This window comes from Macrosteles quadrilineatus, unplaced genomic scaffold (assembly GCF_028750875.1).
Source record: "Macrosteles quadrilineatus isolate MER2022 unplaced genomic scaffold, UCM_ALF_1.0 Scaffold_3__2_contigs__length_128488019, whole genome shotgun sequence".
NCBI classification, from domain to species: domain Eukaryota; kingdom Metazoa; phylum Arthropoda; class Insecta; order Hemiptera; family Cicadellidae; genus Macrosteles; species Macrosteles quadrilineatus.
In genome coordinates this window covers 53,963,732-53,983,248 of record NW_026542596.1, presented here as the reverse complement: position 1 = coordinate 53,983,248, position 19,517 = coordinate 53,963,732, and the positions used below count along the sequence as shown (strand labels likewise).

The following is a 19,517-nucleotide window of genomic DNA, read 5'->3' as shown; positions in this document are numbered from 1 at the left end:
TTGTACTGAGTTCAGATCCACCCTGAAGACCTGGTAAAAAAAAAGGCTCCAAGGACTCTTAAATATGTCCCTGGTTCTTTTCTCTCTCCAGATTTACAACTGTCTCTTATCATAGTCACAATTTCAGATTGGGATAAAGCTGGGCATCTTTATACATGGATGTTAATTCAAGGCGAGAGTGAACCGTTTGTTAGTTAATAAATCAAACCAAACTATATGGCTGTTTACAGCAAAGACCAATTTAATGAGAAGTTTCACAAAAAGATCAAAATGAACAAGACAGCTGATCCAAGTTTAAAGCCTTACATTGTTGATTTTGGTTAGTTCACTTAGATAACCTAAATGTGTTATAGGTCAAATTACCTACATGCTAATGAAACCGGCAGCCCAGATCAAACCCTGATGACAATAAAGGATTTAATTTCATTGATACCAGAATACTAAATCTATAGGAGTAGCGTTATTGTTTGGCAGCTGGCCTTAAAATATACCTTAGAACCCTTTCAAACGAGACCCGCCACAGCTTAAACATTGTTTTAAATGAGGGCCTTAACACACGGCTACTGCAGATGCCTTCAGGACACAATGGCCGAGCAGTGTCTCCTCACATAAAATTAATAGTAATAGAAGACAAAACTAATACCATAGAGAAATAGAATAAATATAGACCGTCAGCTGTGCTGCGGTCAGCAGGAGTTTTGGCGTCCACCGCTAGGTTTGCCGTGTAGTTACGGCGCACACCGCTGCAGCGTCTGCTCCCCGCCTGCAGCGGTGTGCACCAGAAACTTCCTTTGACAGTCTATATTTATTCTATTTGTCTATGCTAATAATGAGGATCTATCTTGAATAATAATGAAAAGTACCCAGCCATTTGGATAAGTAATGGGAGAATAAGGGGATGTTCATTGCTCGTCAGCATTTTCTCAACTGGTCGTTGCCAGTTGCCCATACCATCCACTGCAGTTGCACGGCTGGTAACAGGTGGAAGCCACCAAGGGCCTCATGTGTAAGAGCCCTTAGAGTTCTGTTTTCTTCAACATTCAAAAATGTACCCATATCATACTCAAAGAAAAACAGACTACCAGTTACAACAAACAGAGTAGAAATCAAAGTATCGCTTACGTCCAAATATTATACTCATATTTATTGTTCTCACATGTTAAAAGGAACAAGTACATCAAAATAATTATTTCACAACACATGATCAAATACTTCTATGGGTACTATGTAAAATTAAAATTACATATAATAGTCAATAACTACTCAATTACAATAACAAAATAAAATGCAAATTCTGTGAACACTTATTTCTTGGGTGTGTTTGATCTCGTAGAACGAGTGGCAGGGGAGTCAGCTTTTGGGGTGGAAGGGGAGTCAGCTTTTGGGGTAACAGCTTTCAGAGGAGTCTGAGATGAGTTTTGCTCTTCCGTTTGCTTTTTTTCTGAAGGTAACTTATCTTCGTTCTTAACGACAGTCTTCTCAGCGACTTCAACAGTCTTCTCGGTAACTTCAGAAGATGTTAATTTATTTTCCTCAGGTTCTTGTTTTTCTGAAGTAGTTGAATTTTCAATACCATTTTTAGGTTCTTCTTTTACAGATTCTTCCTTTACCGTTACTGAGACGTTCTCGTTAGCTTTAGATCCTGCTTCACTACTGGTTGATGAAGCTGATTCAGATTTTAAAGAGAGTTGACCAGATTCCTTCTTAGCTTCTATACTATTCTTCTTATCAGTGTTCCCGCTTGACTCACAAACATCTTCCATTTCCACATCTTCAATTACTTCTTCTTTTGTATTTTGTTTCTGAACTACAATCGATGAAAGCTTGTCATGTATTTCAGCCATAATGTTGAAATAAAGCTTTGTTTTACCCTAAAACAAAAATTGTAGTATTAATTTATAAACACTGAGGTTTCTGATGGGTTTCTGAATTATAATTCAGGTTTTGAAAAGAAAGTAGAGGGAAATTGAGAATAATAGCATATCAGGGTTTATTTATAAGATGAGTGGGCCTTAGGTAATTCATGATGAATCCACTCATTTTTTTAATAAAAAAAATTGATTAAATTTTGTGAAAGAATTGAAAAATTCATATATATATATACAGTATATAAGAAGTTATTCATTTCATGATAGTGAGGCATTAACTTGATTTGAATGTTTATTTTTTTATCCTATTGAAGAGAAGTCAAGACATTTTGTTATCTACATCTCAGACTGCAAGAAATGTTTATGAAGACTGTTATGTATTAAACAAAAAAATCATTGAATATGAATGAGTTAATCGGTGACCTGTTTTACCATAAGTTGATGACAAAACATATTACTATCCAACAATCCAACAAATTCATTTATATTATGAAACACTTACATCCATGTTGCAGAGTTCGGAATTAGTATTAGTGAGCCTCTCCTTGTAGTCTCTTAGATCCGATGACAGCTTTTTGATGGTTGAAGAGTTTTTATTGTTGGAATCTTTGAGGTTGGCTGAAAAAATATGGCAATTAAAACCTGTCGCTCGGAAAAATTAGGGTAACTATAAACTATACCATCCTGCATGTAATTTGCTTAGTAATCTGAAGTAACATTGTTAACAGTTCAGGCCAATGTCTTTAGAAGATGAGGGGATTTTTTAAATCCGGTAGTCCTCAAGCGACATTGAGCCGGACATGGGAGCCCGGTACTGCTGAGAAGACATTGAGTCTTATGGTGTGCTTCATTGCATTTTGCATTTTTACCTCCCCCCTCCCTAAAAAAACTATCCTGCATAAAGTACTTTTTAATAATTTTCTATTAAACCCCCAATTTCATTACTCTGCATTACATTAAATGTTTATGTGTCAATTTATACAAAAGGTTTTATCAATTTTTTTAAGTTTTAGTTCCTTTTATAAATTTACAAAAAAATGTACAAAAGTTCTGTTGAATCATTATTTTCAACAGTCCACTTACAATTGTCCACTCGTAGCTTTTCAATCATCTTCTCAATCTTAAGACGAGATTCTTCACTCCGCTGTAACTGTGACTGCAGTTTGTTGACATCCAGCAACGATCCGTTGAACATAACAAACCCTAAAATATCAAAAATTTCACATCAATCATAGCTGTAATTGAAACTACACGCAATAAGTATTTTATTTGCATTGGGTAGAAACAAATATTTTTTAAGTATTAAAGCTTGTATATCCAATGAAGATTTTTTTGGTTATTATATTTTACATTATTTGTTGTTATCTTACCTACCATTATGTCTACCAGTTCTCCTAAATAAAAGATTGTGGCCTGGTACATCATGCTCTGCAGTAAAGAAAAATAAAAGTTTTTACTTTCTCCCCCTATACCTAGTAGAAAGTATTGTTTTAGTCCAAATTTTCTAGTTTAAGTTTTGGGTCCCCCTGAACCCAAAAAATTGGTTTTCGAAGTGATGTCTGTATGTGTATGTCCGTACGTATGGGTGTGTACAGAAACAGGAAGGTGCTTTATTTGAGGTGTCCCATAAAATAAAAAATATCAAATTTTAACATTGCACGTGATTCCGATTAAAGTTTAATATGTTATAGACCTTTCAACTCCAAACAAAACCGGTACAACTCCCATCGCAAAAAAATTACAGTTCAAAAGTTATTGTAATTTTTGTAATTTTCCCCATAAAATATAATTTACCCTCACATCTGTCCCAGGTTTTTGACAAGCTAATGGGAGAAAGTTTGTGTCAAATTGCTGATACCGTTTATTTGATCTGTTATACTAGAGGCAATAAATTTTAATTCAGATACCTGGATTTAATTTCTAAAAACTAAGTACATTTTTTAATGTCAATGTGAACTTTCTGTTTGTTTTGAATTGATAAAAATCAAATAAACTGTATTATTCCTGTGCCCTCATAAAAATCTGTGACTTGAAATTAAAATCAAAGACTTGTCAGGGACCTTCCTGCTAGTTTCATGATTGTTTGGAAAGTTTTGTTTCCAAGGACTTACCACTTGGAAGGGCTTTATTGTCATCCATTTTCTCCGACCCTCCTTTCCTGATACGCTTGTTTGAAGTGCTGTCATCGTCAAAGACCGGCAGCAATCTCTTGTTCCCTGCGTGAAAAAAATGTATTCATAAAACAAATTTTAACAAAAATATTTTAATGTGTATACAATTCACAAACTGGACATGGCTTAAATCCAGGATATAATTTTGTGACTGATTTCAAGAATCGATTAACGTGTAGTATCATTTTGATTTTCAGCCAGTAGCACAAACTAGACGAGTAGTTTAAAAATAAAAAAAAACATTGCTTTGTGCTAATTGATTAAAAAAATATTAAACGAGTAAAGATTTATGAAAATTATTGTATTTCAGCACTGAGGTTAATACCAAATGTACCACATCATAGTTTGGCTATAAATTAAAATTAAGATATGAATGTATAATTTCTATTTTTCATTTCTATTAAGGCCTAGTTGGCCCAATCAGTTGACCGCCAACAAAAACACCATTCATATTGACTATAATTATTGACTATTGGAGACTGAAGAAGACTTTCCTCCCATCTATATGGTCCAGCTGTTGCCAATTTTTTACTAAAAAAGAACGCAGTTGTGTGAACCAGACACAGATGTGCTATTGTCTAAAAGGTCAATTTCTACCTTATTTTTTGTTGCTTATCAAGTTGATGGGTCCTAACAGTTGCTATAGCTCACAATAAGTAGTTCCATCAGTTTGACTTGGTAAAAAGTTTGTGTGTTGCACAGAAATTAGTAGGGGTGGACGGGTCCCGAAATTTCGGGAATTTTTCGGGAAAAGAATATTCCCGATTATCGGGACGGGATTACATTTGACTCGGGAATTTTTCGGGACGGGATTTGGTCCGATCGTCGGCGATTATTTCCGCTTCACGAGTGCCGATAACGCCATTATTGCGAGCGATAGGTCCGCGAACGCAGGAGACGAAGTCATTTCGACGATTACGACGTGACCGCGGAGTCATAACGACGATCGCGCCGTGGCCGCGATTATTGGACCGACGATCGCACCGTGACCGCGAGTCATAACGACGATCGGGCTGTGACCGCGGAGTCATACCGACGATCACGCATCGAGGTAGACTTCTGGAGTGATCGCTTAATGGGGCAAAAACGGTCCGTGCTGGAAAGCGGTGGTAGGCAAGAACGAATTCGGGCGTATTTCAGTATCGTGCGCGCTGCAGTTTACTCGCTGTTGTAGCTCAACGGAAAAGCTCCAGTCAAATAAAACTTATATATTCTTAATCTACATAAACATCGGATTCTGACAGTATAAATATCTTTTATTGTAATAATTATTTCGAATTTTAATAATTGAAAATATAGAAGACTTACCAGAGACTGACATGGAAAAGTCACTAAGGGAGGAAAATTTTTATTTTTGGGTTACAAACAAACTTCTAGCGGGAAAGTTGTAGCCAATGAGTTGATCTTAACTTTCAAATCAACCAATTTGTGATAAAATGATTGCGTCATTATTAAATCGTTTGGAAACGAGCGTGGGACGGTACCGCGCCGCCACCGCGCGGCCACTCCCGGAGTACCCGCTCCCGGTTGTGTAGCTTTGTCGATATGCATTTTCAGAAAACAATCTAGAACGTTTATTAATAAGTATTTGTATAGGATCTTATCGAAAATACATACTTTCCTTTCCACATGTACTTTAGGAGTAAAATTAACAATCAAGTTTAAGATTAAATTTATAAATTTGTTTTCAGCTATACAAACGACCAATGTTCATTCAAATCAAATTGATTATTTGCCATACTTTAAAAACAAGAAGAATATTTGGAGATTTTAACGGGTAAATTTCATGAATGACAACCCGAAATCTGGGATTTTTCGTGAATGCAGTGGTAGCACTGCCAGGCATTGATAGGATCGAGATGTTTTTTGTTTGTTTACGAGCAGCGCACACTTGAGTTGGGCGTCTTATCATCTCCGCCATCGTTTGTTGATATTTTAATGCACTGGACTTTCAGTTTTAAAATGTTCCCAATGTTCCAAGATGGTAACATCCTGTGCAGCTATTAATTGTACAAATAGGCAAGCAAAGGGTACGACCATCGGATTCCACAGGTAAATAAATACAAAGTTTTCGGATATATTGTTAAAAATTATAGCTTTAATGTCTTGAATAATATTTCAAGTGTTTTTGAAACAAATTCCTATTTACTTAATTTAAATTATAGTAGATTGGAAATAATAAGCGTTAATAGCAAATTTTGACCATTACAACGCCCGGCTGTCCCTCGAAAATTGTGCAATCCAAACGGAAGATTTTTATTTTGTTTATTTTTATTATTGTTGTTTTAAGACCAGCTCAAGTAATAATCTACTTGCAATTAATGTAGCTTTTTCAAAATTTATACTACTTTTCCCGAGTTTAAGGAGTTTCACAGATTGTAAGTGCATTTTTTTTCAGATTCCCACAAGACAAAGAACTGCGTAAGAAATGGATTCTCGCAGTTAGGAGGAAAAATTTTAAACCTACAGAAGCTTGGTAGTTTATTACAAAGCAATTGGTAGTTTATTTTTAAAGGTAATTGGCCATCACAAAGCCAGGGAAGCTACAAGTGCTTCCAACTTGCCTAATCTTGGGTTAAGACAAAAATTAACCAAACTGATTTTGTTTAGAAATGTTTAGGATTTAAGATCTAAAAATCTAGACATAAATGTTATTAAGGTGTTAATGTTTGTATATAATGTTTTTTTTATCTTATTTGAGTTCAAATAGATAATGTATATTTAATAATAATAAATTATTTTGATTCGTTGAAAGTGTTCTTATTGCCTTTTATTTCATTTTAATTTATAAACATGAGACCAATCTCTAATTATTACAGTAATTGGACTGTTATGACCCTCTATCCAAATTTATTTCAAAAGCCAAAAAATGTTTAAAAATATTATACAAATGTGTTAGGGAAATATTCCAATTTGTTTTTAATAAAATAAAATAAAACATGTCACTGACAAGAAAATTACACTAAAAGTTGAAGTTAATCGTGTTTTAAAAATATACCTGATGTGAAAGTAAGAATGAAATTAATTCCGAAAGAACCACAATCTATTAGAGAATACAATTCAATCGTTCATTTGTCCTAAAAAAATCATGTCGTCTGGAAACAAAATAAAAGTAGGCGTGCGTCGCGATTTTCCCTATCCCGCCCATCTTAGCGCTGGCGTTCTTGCCTACCACGGGCTGCTCACAGCTACTCGCGGCCGGACCGAAAAACGGTTCGCTTCAACACGGGCGCGATCACTCCAGAAGTCTACCTCGATGCGATCACGCCGTGACCGCGAGTCATACAGACGATAGCGCCGTGACCACGAGTCATACCGACGATCACGCCGTGACCGCGAGTCATACCGACGATCGCCCTGTGACCGCGGAGTCCTACCGACGATCGCGCCGTTACCGCGGTGTCATACTGACGATCATGCCGTGATGGCGAGTCATACTGACGATCACGACGTGACCGCGGAGTCCTACCGACGTTCGCGCCGTTACCGCGGAGTCATACCGACAATCTTGCCGTGACCGCGGAGTCCTACGGACGATCACGACGTGACCGTGGAGTCCTACTGACGATCACGACGTGACCGTGGAGTCATGCTGACGATCGCGCCGTGACCGTGGAGTCCTACCGACGATCACGACGTGACCGTGGAGTCATGCTGACGATCGAGCCGTGATCACGAGTCATACCGACGATCATGCCGTGACCGCGAGTCATACCGACGATAAGCCCGTGACCGCGGAGTCATACCGACGATCGCGCCGTGACCGCGAGTCATGACGACGATCGCGCCGTGACCGCGAGTCATGACGACGATCGCGCCGTGACCATCGAGTCACAAGTTTCTATAGGTACCTGTAAATTGTTACCCATTTTTTGGTTTTTATAGATCAGTGCCACAAATGGTAAAAATTGATTTCGTATGTCTTTTTTGGTAACTGCAATACAGTACTTTCTTTTTATGCACAGAAAAAAATCCCGTCCCAAAAATCGGGAAGGAAATAAAAATCCCGTCCCGTCCCGTCCCGAACTAAAAATTCAATCCCGTCCATCCCTAGAAATTAGTAATTTAGATCAGCACAATCTGTCGGAAGCTCACATCAACTACGATGATTTTGATTAAAAATCTGGCTAAAAATTTAACATGGGGATGGGATGTCTAATAGAACACACAAATAGAACATTTGTCTTACCAAATGCCAAATTGACCATCTCTTCTGCAGTGGGAGATGGAGTCTCGGCTGGCTTATTGGCGACTTCGTCTTTAGGTTTATCCGTTAGTTTTCTGTAATGCAAAGAGTCCCGGGAAACCACTTTCTGTACTAGCTTTTTTACCTGTAAATACATAGACACTGTATGAGAAATTGTACATTTGTATCTTGATTTTGTAAAGAAGCAAGGTCTCCTCCAATTAATTTATTAAAAAATAATAACTCAAGATCAAAGATCAACAACTTTAATAAGCAATATTTACTTTTTGGTAGCTTAAAAGTAATTTTATTATTCAGGTAGAAGAAATCCAAGGACAAAATTTCCTGTGAGGGAGAAGTGAATAAGGAATTAAGTGTGTAAGGTACACAAATAATTTTAATAAGCACATCCTACAAGAGAATACCACACATTTTTTTCATTCCAAACATTTTCACACTTTAAACTTCTACTTAGACCAATCTAAAATCTAAGCAATTTCAAAACAGGATTCAGAACATATTTTTATATCTAACAGTAATTCTTGAATTATTGAGACTACAAAATTACAGCCAAAATTAATTCTGAAAAAGCTGAAACCAACCTGAGCTCTAGACAAGTTGAGTCCCAGAGTGAACATGAGTTCTTCAATGTCCTTGTCAAAAATGTAGCCGCAGTGAGTCTGATCAAAGTACACAAACGACAACAACAGGTAAGGGTCAACTGTTGTCAGCTTCACTTTATCTTTTTTCTTCTTCTCAGAATCTTTTTTGTCTTTCTTATCATCATCCTACAAACACACAGTACATCAGTAAGTTATGCACAGTACAAAATTATTAGGCCTACTTGAGAAAATTATTTAAACATCTATATTGCTACCAATTAGCAAATTCATAGTCTTCTTGCTCCCTTTAGGTCATCACTTAGAATTTGTAAACAACTAGATGAGTTCCCTAGACGCTGCTCATTACTATTACTTCCATGCTTACAAATGCCAATATTTTTATCTTTCCGAAAGAGGTATCGGAACACCGTTTTGCCGTAAAACGTACACTGCCTATAACCTATAATGCGTTACTAAGATGATGAAGTAAAAAGAAGCCTAGAACTTAAAGAAAATATATTTTACATAGTTATTTCTTAAATGTTACAAGCAAAAAATTTTAAATGAAATATTTTGAATCAAAAATATACCATACATTTACACAATAAAATAAAATATCATGATATTTGAAAACTAAACTTCATTCAATCTTATAATTTAAGAAGGCATCTTAATAGGCAAAAAGAAGTAGAAAAAAAGTAAGAGGGCAAAATCTTAACATATTTTAACTGAATGTTGCCAAGTAAAGTAAAATTAAAAAATAAAATCTAAAAACTATTGTTGACAACCGTAAAAGGTCACCTGCCTCACAACAGACACTAACAGTTTTATATTGTTTTAGTAAAGATCTACCAGCCGACCTGTGCGAAGCATGCACACTGAGTTCTCCTCAAATCCCACTTATTGAGGTACACAACATACAGCCTTCAGGAATAGATGTGGGTCCACATTTTAGATAATTAACCTTTTCAAAATATAATGTTAAGTTATTTACATGTTTACAGGACCTATTTTAACACTATGTTTTGAAGTAATAATATGGCCATTTACGATTTTTGTTTTGATGGCTTTGTTTTTACAGACATAGTTTTCACTGAAAAAGCGCATCCTTGACAAAGCCACAAAAACTGAATGTGTAAAAAAACAGGGTCTGGCACGTGCAATCTTCCCTTTGTTAGCGTCTGTCCATATGCCTTATTTAATGTCATGGCAAAGGTAACTTTTAAGGGAAATTCCTTCTTTAGTCAGTTAAGTTTGAAAGGATTACGGAATATTGTCTAATATGACAGTTTGACCGGAGTCAGCCAACTTCGCTTCGCTTTGATAGTGTAGGTGCTCGAGTGAGCTTTAACCAATCTTAGACCATGCTTAGGTTTCTCATCAAAATGATAATAGAGCATGGGTTTTATCATGGGTTTAAGAGGTAATGAACCCAAAGAGCTTAATGCGTCCAAAAAAACTATAATGGATACAACAGAGCGTTCTTCTACTTCCTTGGTTATAAAATAACTTGTTCTTAGTCACATCCTTTGGAGATAAGCGTATGGTTCTCATCGCTGAGTGTGGAAGCGGATATGCCGACATTCCTAAAATGTGGCGGTTAAACTGAACTGCAAGGCAAAGCAAGGCCGGTTAAAACAAACTAACATTTACGATTGAGGGCAAACAATCCGATTATCGGTTAATGCGAGGTCGGTTAAGAGGGAATCTACTGTAGTACAGTACTAAACTTGGATTTTGAACAAACATAAATATTTAAATAATACAAAATAAAGAAAATTAACACGGTATTGTAAATTTAGGAGTAGGCCTATTTACATTTTTGTATTCAAATAAAAAAGTTTTTACTCAAGAAATTCATTGTGTTTCTAAATATAATTAACTTGACTAAAAATAGTTTTTAAACTTACATCACTTCCATCTTCATCCTCTACACTATTTTTATCATCCTTCTTGTCATCTTTTTTCTCATCAGAATCCTTTTTGTCTTTGTCCTTCTTATCCTTTTTGTCCTGCAATGTGTAAAAATCATTGTGATTAAAATATAAAAAGAATAGTTATTGAGTTCAGCTAAACAACTAGTAATAGTAATAACAAATGATGAGTAGGTATTTCACACTTTAATTACACCGTATCCGAGTTCTCGCTTACTTTATCCTCTTTTTCTTCTTTGGGCTTCTCAGGCGCCTCAACCAATGCTTTGTAAATGCGGAATCCAAAATCTCTCATCAGCATTTCATTGAAGAGTTCAGCAAAAAGAGATACTTCAAAAGAGTGCTCCTGCAACAGACAAAATATATTTCAGGTTTCAGGCTACATTAAAACAAAAAAAACAACTGATCAAAATACAGTTGGCAATTGATAATCGGACACATGACAGTTTATCAAACTAAAGAATCTGATGTTGCAGTGAGTGAGCCATCGGCTAAGGTCATTGTAACTTAATACTTAAAATTGATCGTGTTGAGACAGGAATCTCGTATCTTTGGGGTTGTAGTTTCCAGCAAGTGGGAGGAGACAAAAAGCTAAATAAACTCATGCTTTGAACTTGATAAACCTATTTTTAAATAATGCTGAAAAAATAACTAGGCCTAATTTAAATCCGTCAAAGTTAAGGAGTAAAAATAAGGACTTAACCTATAAATAATTTTAGAACATTTATTTTATTAGCAGCTGTTGAAAGTAAATCAATGGTGTTTTAAGTCTAGGACATCAAGAGTCAACAGTAATTCAACTTATTGTGACATCAAATTATAAAGAATGAAATATGCCTTCTAAATGCTTCTTTATAATATTATATTAGTAAGATTATTGGAAAGGTTTGCCATTCTAAAAGCCAAGCTTAATATATTGCTTTTGCATGGAATAAAGTCAACTCAGGGTGAAATTCATAATATAAAAATAAATATAATACTTCTGCAGGTGATAAAGGTTTTACTTATGAAATTTAAAATTGAGAATGTCATCCTTCTATTTATGTAGAATTCACAACTGAGGTAAAATTCATCAACATTTTCCAATGATTTTGGAGACTTGGCAAAACTGACAGTTCATAAAGGGTGCGCCAAAAAAACCTGACGGTTTCTGTTTTGTAATAAGTCAGCTGTTGTACTAGCTAGAGACCTCATTTTTGTAGTGAACGATTGCTTATGTTATGCCATTTTTAGGTCATGTTTGGTAAAACATCACATCGTCGAAAGAAAGTTACTGTCTAGTGTGGTGTGGTACGGTTTGGAGTCATCGGACCATATGTTTTTGAGGACGAAAGTGGGAACACCCCCCCCCCCCCCCCCCCCCGTCACTGTAAACTAAGAACGCTATGTGGAAATACTGAGCGGGTTTTTGGTTCCACAACTGCGAATGTTAGGAGGGATAGCCATGACAAACACATGGTTTCAACAGGACGGCGCAACTTGTCATACAGCCAATTATTCAATGACAGTTTTGCGTGAACTCTTTCCCGGTAATGTCATCGGTTTGGTGATGTGCTGTGGTCTGATTGATCCCCATACTTGATTTTGTGTGACTGTTGGCTATGGGGACATTTAAAAAGCATTGTTTGTTTAGAAATTTCAAACCATCCCTGAACCCGAGCAGTGTATCCGGGAAGAATTTGCTTCTACTCATCAGGCGAAGATTACTGCAAATATGAAAAAATAAAATAAAATGGGAAGCCTGCGTTTAAGGGAAGTTCATCACCTAAGTGATATAATTTTTCATAAATGAAAATGGCATAGTAGTGTGTACAATATAACATTATTTAATATATATAATTGTATTTTGTTCTTGAGTTATTTAGTATTAAAAACGGTCAGGTTATTTTGGCGCACCCTTTTACCTTGGAGTCCTCAGGCCTGTAGTCCAGCAGTAATGACAGTGACATGACAGTGCAGTCAAACTTTCCAGACTTAGCAGTCCGAGAGGGATGAACAACTATGTGGCTCTTCTCAGGCAAAGTGTATCTCTTCTCCAACAACTGTTTGTCCTTTTCATCCAACTTCTTTTTCTCCTCCTCCTGCAATATGACTTGCATTAAAAGTTGAAACAATCTAGATTAGTTACTTTCTAATTTTACTTTTTAGTACATATATCACATGGATTTCAATTATTGCGGATTCAACTGCGCATTTTAGTACAGTTTTCACAATTACTATTACCTTGTAATTGTAAAATCCAGCCTTTATATTCACAGAGATAAATTACCAAGAGGACCTTCATTTCTTACAAGTACGAATAAAAGGAAGAGGAGTGATGATTAAAATTTTAAAAATTACAATTAGTCTTTTGTGCTGTCAAAGTATTGCAGTTGACAACATACACGCTTCAAAATATTCAATTGCTTTGAAGAGATTGTTGTTAGTTGTAACACTGAGTTGGCTAAAATATAGTGTGATGTTGTGTATAAACACTTACTTGTCCTTTCCATTTTGTTTTGTGAAGAAATAAACTATATTTTCATTGAAGTCATAAATTATACAAATGTGTTCATTGTTTGATCTTGACACATGTAAAAACGAGTTCATACTTATCAAATTTCCAGTTAATTTTATAGTTCATCCCATTCCATGTTCTTCATGAATAAAGATTAATTGTTATTATTTTGACTTGTAGACAGCAAAATTAATAATATAACATCAGTATGATAGTTTACTTTCAAAACGGAGCCTTTCATGTGGGAATAATGTGTTATTGAATATCATTTTAAACACTCCATCATCAAATAAATAATCAATAGCATGCATATTGAATGAAATCGTCACCTAAGTTGGCTTCTCCTTAGATCAATCCATTGTTTTACGCACCTCTTTCTTCTTCTTTTCTGCTTCCTCTTTTTCATCTTTTTCGATTTTGGCTGATTTCCCTTCCTTAGCAGCTTTTTCCTCTTCTTCCTTATCCTGCTCCATCTTCAGAACCTTGGTTAGTCGGGCCGTCAGTTGTGACTTGAGTCCTTTAGAAGACAAGTTGCGAGCTTCGAGCTCCTCACGGAGTTCGTTCACCTATCATTTCTCATTGATAAATAACCAATTTTGTTCAAAACAATCATTCTATAACAACCGTGAATGGTGAAATTTGTTTTGATTTTACTTGTTTGTTTAAGATTTTTGTTCAAGGTCAAGTGGTCTTCAAATTATAACTTTTGTCAAGAATGAATGCAGTAAAAATATGTTTCCTTAAAAGGATTTTTTTTTATCTTCTGAAATTGAGATTTATGAACAAACAAATCTGCTTTCATTCTTTGAAATGCATAAATTTAGCACAATAAATTTTAGAAGTGTCTACAAAAACTTCGGGGCAATGGGTCGATTCCAGAAATTTCAATTCCAATTTTAATTCTTTAAAATCGATTCTCAATTCCAATTCCATTATGTTACAAACATGAATAGGCCCCGCGGGAACGGAACTTCATCATCACTTTCGCGACTGCGGCAAAATCATAAACATCTCCTAAGGTCAGGTGGACATCAGCATTGTCTCCCGCGGTCATAGAAACTAACAAAATCATTGTCTTCGATGATCGAGGCAAAATTAACATCTCCCATAGACGTGTAGACATTGTCATTGTCTCCCGCAGTACCGGATCATTGTCATCGCCTTCCGTGATGGCGGCAAAATTTGTATTATCTCCCGTGGCCATGTAGATATCATCGTCTCTTGCAGACAAAGATATGTCATAGTAAATCGTGGGAATTTTCCGATCTTGCGCACTTTGCAGACATGTCATGTATTGGTTTCAGAATCGACTGTGAGTAGTCGATTTTCTATTCCAATTTTAAAGCCGAGAATCAGTGGAAACGAGAATCGACTTTTGGAATCAACCCACCCCTAGTTTACGTATACCTTATTTATCTCACCTTCATCACTTTGGGGTCCAACTGAGAGTAATGGCTAGGCTCCTTTTTCTGCACTTCAGTAGTGCTCGTATCCTGTAAACCCAACAGAACAAACCCAATTAAACAAACTCGATCCACAGCTGAGTCACCTAAAATATACTGTACAATAACATTTAAAGGAAAAACTGTGAAAAATCTATCGATAACTCATTCTCCTCCATTGAAAATCCGAAAGAACGGATCACTTGGAACTAAAATGAAGCTCTTCGAAGAAATCCGGATGGATCCTATTCTAAAATCTAACATTACAATTATGCAGTGCCTTTTCATCAGCATCAGTCTCTTCGTCCTGGTTGAGCAGCCGGTCCAGTTGTTTCTTATAGTTGAGGTGGAGTCCGTCCCACTCTAGCCGCGTAGGCTGACAGTTCCACACATCTGGCAGATAAAGTACCACCGTTTCAACTCTCGCAGGAATCGTCTTGCCCTTGTGCACCGACTCTGCCCGGTGGTAGTAAATCTCCACAAAACGATACCTGAAAAATACAGATCTAATGGGAAACCGTCGTTTGTTCTTGTGTAAACAACAGCTGTTGAGTCCAACATCGAGGAAGAAATACAGGATAGCGTTTACCTCTAGGTATACTCCTTGCAGACACCGGACTGACTCCAGTCATTGGTGATTATGCATGTGCGACCAGCGTAGCCAGCGTCTTTCTGGGTAGATGAAAAAACCAATTTTTTTTCATGAAGGTTAAAACTTAAAATAAACAAGGAAATAATATGAGGGTTAAAATAAAAGAGACGAGTTAGGGTCTAACTTTAACTTTAGTCAATAGATTTAGTGAAATTCCGCTGAAAAATAAACATTCTTTTAGCTTAATGTACTCAGGATGCAGCTTGTTACCTTGAGGTTATTCTAAAACAAACTAATACACCACTGTGCCTGTTTGTTTCTGAATAAAAAAAACTGCTCTGCTGCAAATGTGGACATCTCTTGCTAATGGTATTCACTGCCAGACCAAAGGTAATTAACAGTGCTATCTCCAGATGCTGTGGAAATTCCTAACAAGTGTAACAGTTGCAGGTGCAAGATATACACAAGACATAATGATTCAAGATTTCCCTAGATTATTTCATTAGGAACAGATTATAAAATAAACTAACAGACTATAATATAATAGTATAATAGACTATAAGTCTATAAGGTTCTAGCCCACCCAGTTTCTTTTGAAAACAATTTATCCAGCCAAGGTCTAACATAAAGATTCCAGTAAGACTAGACCCTTGGACTAAAAAGTAAAGATGGACAGGTCTCTAAATTTTGAGAAATTTTAAAATCTCTGTCTCTGAGACAAGATTTTTACACTGGCCAAAGTTGCGCCCAGACGCACACTACCACTATTCCTCATTATGTATCAATATATAGACGTCTTTGTTTCAACCAAGTCTGAGTGAGTCAATTGTTTCCCCGCTATCTGTCAACACCACTCTACGATGACTGCTATCATCTACCTCTCCTTAATGCTGCTCTTGGACTTGCTTTGGACTTCCCTGGACACCAGCAAGACTTCTGCATATGTATTAGTACCGGTAGCTTCACAAGCTTAATTAATTAAATTTAATAATTTAATTTTAAAATTTAAATTGCTAGGCCGCTAGTACCAAACACTCACACAAACTGTTCAAAATGCACTGGCGTAGTAAGATGCACAACAAAATGGGCGATCCGAAAAAAAGTTATATCAAAATGACGTACAAAACTGGCACTACAATAGACAATTTTCTTTATTCATCCAAGTACATTGTACAATTAATTGAATAGTGTCAGCAATTACTATTCTAATGATACATTTTAAATATTGGTTTATTTAAGATGGAGGTTAAGAAAGTAATTCAGCGATTAAGTTACTTTGTTAATTAAGTATACTCTTAATTTAATTATTTTTTTTCTTTTTTAATATTTTCTGGAATTATTTTTAACCCTCCGAGTGTCCATAGTTTAGGCCTTAATGTCCACCTATTTTTGGCGCATTTGCAAGGTTTTATTAAAACGGATCTGAGAAGCTTAAAACAATGTTAATTCTAATGTTCTATATACCATTTTGTTTGGAAAATCATGGGCTTCAATATTATATATAAAACATAAGGAACATTTTTTCAAAAAAAAAAAAAGTTTAGGTAAAAAAAATATAATTTTGAAAATTTTCAAAAAAAAAATAAGTTTGCGCTCAATGAAATTGTATAAATTATAGGCCTATAAATATTTCAAAATAGCCACTTTGTTCTAAATTTTATGAGGATTACAAATATATAATAATATAAGGAAGTAGATTTGCAAATAAATAAGTTATGGGCAAAAAACTGATTTCAGTATATAGCGTTTAGCTAAGAATGCATAGCCTAACCATAGCTAGGAATCTGGCTGATAATTTACATCAATATCACTACCTACTTCTTCAGGATCATCAACCAGCACTTCAAAACCACTTAAATCTTCTTATAATGCACCACGTATATCACTACTTTTGATTTTTAACACTAAAAAAATGATAAACGTAATAAAACACATCAGTCATCGGTCCGGGGGAACCTAGCTGTTTACAAATACACGCACGTCAGCTGTCTGCTACAATATTTTCGGAACTAAAATGAATAGCGCTTAGAGACAGACCTCTGGAGAAAGCTTAGAATATTACGGAAAGAACGATACCTAACTCGATCCAGTTCAATCCGATTCAGTCAGTCATAGAGCCTTCGCCGTAAACGATGTTTGTGCGTCTTAAACTAGACGCGTGACCCTACACAAAGTGTGTTGTGCGTCGATTTTTTGACGTGTGACCCTCGGAGGGTTAAAAACTTTTCACTAGCATATGTTGGTTTTTTTTATGGTTTCAGTGTGTGTTGATTTTGCCTTTAGAGTTCTTTTTTCTGGTGTTACAATGATGTGAAGGTTCGTGGGGACAGGAATTTTGTTTTTGCCCATAAAATGATGTCAAGAACAAAGGCTATTAGCAATAAACCGTTAGTATTTTTAACCGTCTGAAATGATTTTTGACTGAATCATCTGGATTTCTATTTCAGCATTAAGGTCGATTCACACACATCAGTTACGGCACGTCACAGTAAAGTCACTTCAGGCACGTCACAGTTAACAAAAATATTCTTTGATGGATTTTCTATTGCGCTATCTACACTCATCCGTTGTAGTCCCGTCAGTCTCTCTGCCGGCATCCGTCAGTCAATTTCAGATTTCTTTTCACCGATATCTTTTGATTGCTCGGACGCCTGACGGAACTGTTTGAGGTTAGAAAATAGTTGTATTGTTATTTAAATGGTTGCGTTTGTATTTTGAGTACTGTTTGTAACAATTAACACGATGGACAATGATAATTTAATAGAATATAGGTAGGCCTATATAATTTTAAATTTTTGACTGTAAATTACTGTAAATATTAGAGACGGAAGACTGACTGAAACCAACTGACGGACAGTTGACTGAGAAATTGCGGATGCAACTGTGACTGGACTGTAACTGGGCTGCAACTGGACTGTAACGGAACTGTGACTGGACTGATGTGTGTGAATCGACCTTTAGGCCTACTCTTATCAGGCCTAGAAAATTTGTGCATGACTTTGGATCAATTATGTGGATTTCAAACACTATCATTGGATCTGTTTGACCCCTATGTTATGGAGTTGTAAATGTAAATGGTTTTTCATGATTTAATGTTAATTTGTGATACATTAAGTAATCTCCAAGGTCACACAGCAATAATAACATTGCTCGTCAAATGCTAGGCTCACACTGACTGTTTCAGTTTCAATTATGGGAGGGGTTGGCCTTGACCGCACAGCCCTAGGCACACATCTGGCCCGGTTTAGTTCAACCGCTCAGAACATAAGACCGCTGTGTTCAACCGCTGTATAGTGTACATAAGACAGAAAAATATAAAACACTGAATACTAGTTAGGGTACCTTAACAGAAAGAATACGATTGAAATTGTTTCACTAACCAGCGTGAGCAGTTGCTCAAATCCACCCCGGTGAGAGCTTTGCAAGTGCGGGTGGCAGTTTTGATGAGCACCGTCGGGTCAGAGGCGGGGTTGGCTCCATCCAGTGAAGGGCTCCAGGGACCACCAATAGCCATGGTCTCGTTCTTGCCTCTGAGTCCCACCAAAAAGTTGATAAGTCGAGTGGGATGAACAAAGTCTCGATCATCGTAACTACCCTCTTTCTCCCGGTCCTCAGCCATACCACAAGACCTGCGGTAGATCTCATCTATCTCTGGCATGCTTAGCAGCATCACCTGTTAGAACAAAAAGAGTTTTAATTCTAAAACTTACTAAGAGATTTGTCAAGGTTGATTTTTATTACACATTGGAAGGGGCTTAGTTTCACCTTTTTTTAGTTCAAAAACTTCTTCAATTGAAATTTTTCCCTCAGCCCTTAGAACTACCATTTGTAACGAATTGATAACCAAAGTAATACAAACATAATTTTGGATGGTTTGATTTTTATCAAACATTAATGTGTTGAACGATAGATTAAGATTAACAAGTTTTAAGTTTTATGTATTTGTGTAGGTAGTGTCAATTTGTTTACTGACCCCTTGGTGTTTGAACTATCCAAGTTTTTTTTTTTTAATCTGTGCTGACCTTTTTATTCATCAGCTAGCATTACACCAGAAAGGTACAAAAGAAACAAGTGATGTTCTGTCACACTACCAACACTACAGTAGACGATTCTATGATCTATGCACACAAAGATAAGCTCATAAAATGTATCAAGGAACCAAGAACTACAAGTAGGAGGATGTTGTACTGTTTAATCAACCTACGTATTCATTTGGCATGTCTTA

At 36.1% G+C, this 19,517-nt stretch overlaps 1 protein-coding gene across 1 annotated transcript in view; it reads right to left on the bottom strand.

Moving 5' to 3' along the window:
• Positions 1 to 1,123: 1,123 nt before the first annotated feature.
• Positions 1,124 to 19,517, bottom strand: part of LOC128989616 (cell division cycle and apoptosis regulator protein 1-like) — a 40,674-nt gene continuing 22,280 nt past the window's right edge. The window contains exons 10-22 of the mRNA XM_054411555.1: positions 18,673 to 18,965; positions 14,981 to 15,191; positions 14,680 to 14,751; positions 13,630 to 13,824; positions 12,666 to 12,842; positions 10,979 to 11,107; positions 10,738 to 10,839; positions 8,828 to 9,013; positions 8,229 to 8,370; positions 3,980 to 4,084; positions 2,952 to 3,071; positions 2,371 to 2,486; positions 1,124 to 1,871 (exon numbers count right to left, since the gene is read on the bottom strand). Of these exons, the coding sequence (XP_054267530.1) occupies positions 1,305 to 1,871; positions 2,371 to 2,486; positions 2,952 to 3,071; positions 3,980 to 4,084; positions 8,229 to 8,370; positions 8,828 to 9,013; positions 10,738 to 10,839; positions 10,979 to 11,107; positions 12,666 to 12,842; positions 13,630 to 13,824; positions 14,680 to 14,751; positions 14,981 to 15,191; positions 18,673 to 18,965 (2,415 nt within the window). The 3' untranslated portion in view covers positions 1,124 to 1,304. The remainder of the gene's footprint in view (positions 1,872 to 2,370; positions 2,487 to 2,951; positions 3,072 to 3,979; positions 4,085 to 8,228; positions 8,371 to 8,827; positions 9,014 to 10,737; positions 10,840 to 10,978; positions 11,108 to 12,665; positions 12,843 to 13,629; positions 13,825 to 14,679; positions 14,752 to 14,980; positions 15,192 to 18,672; positions 18,966 to 19,517) is intronic.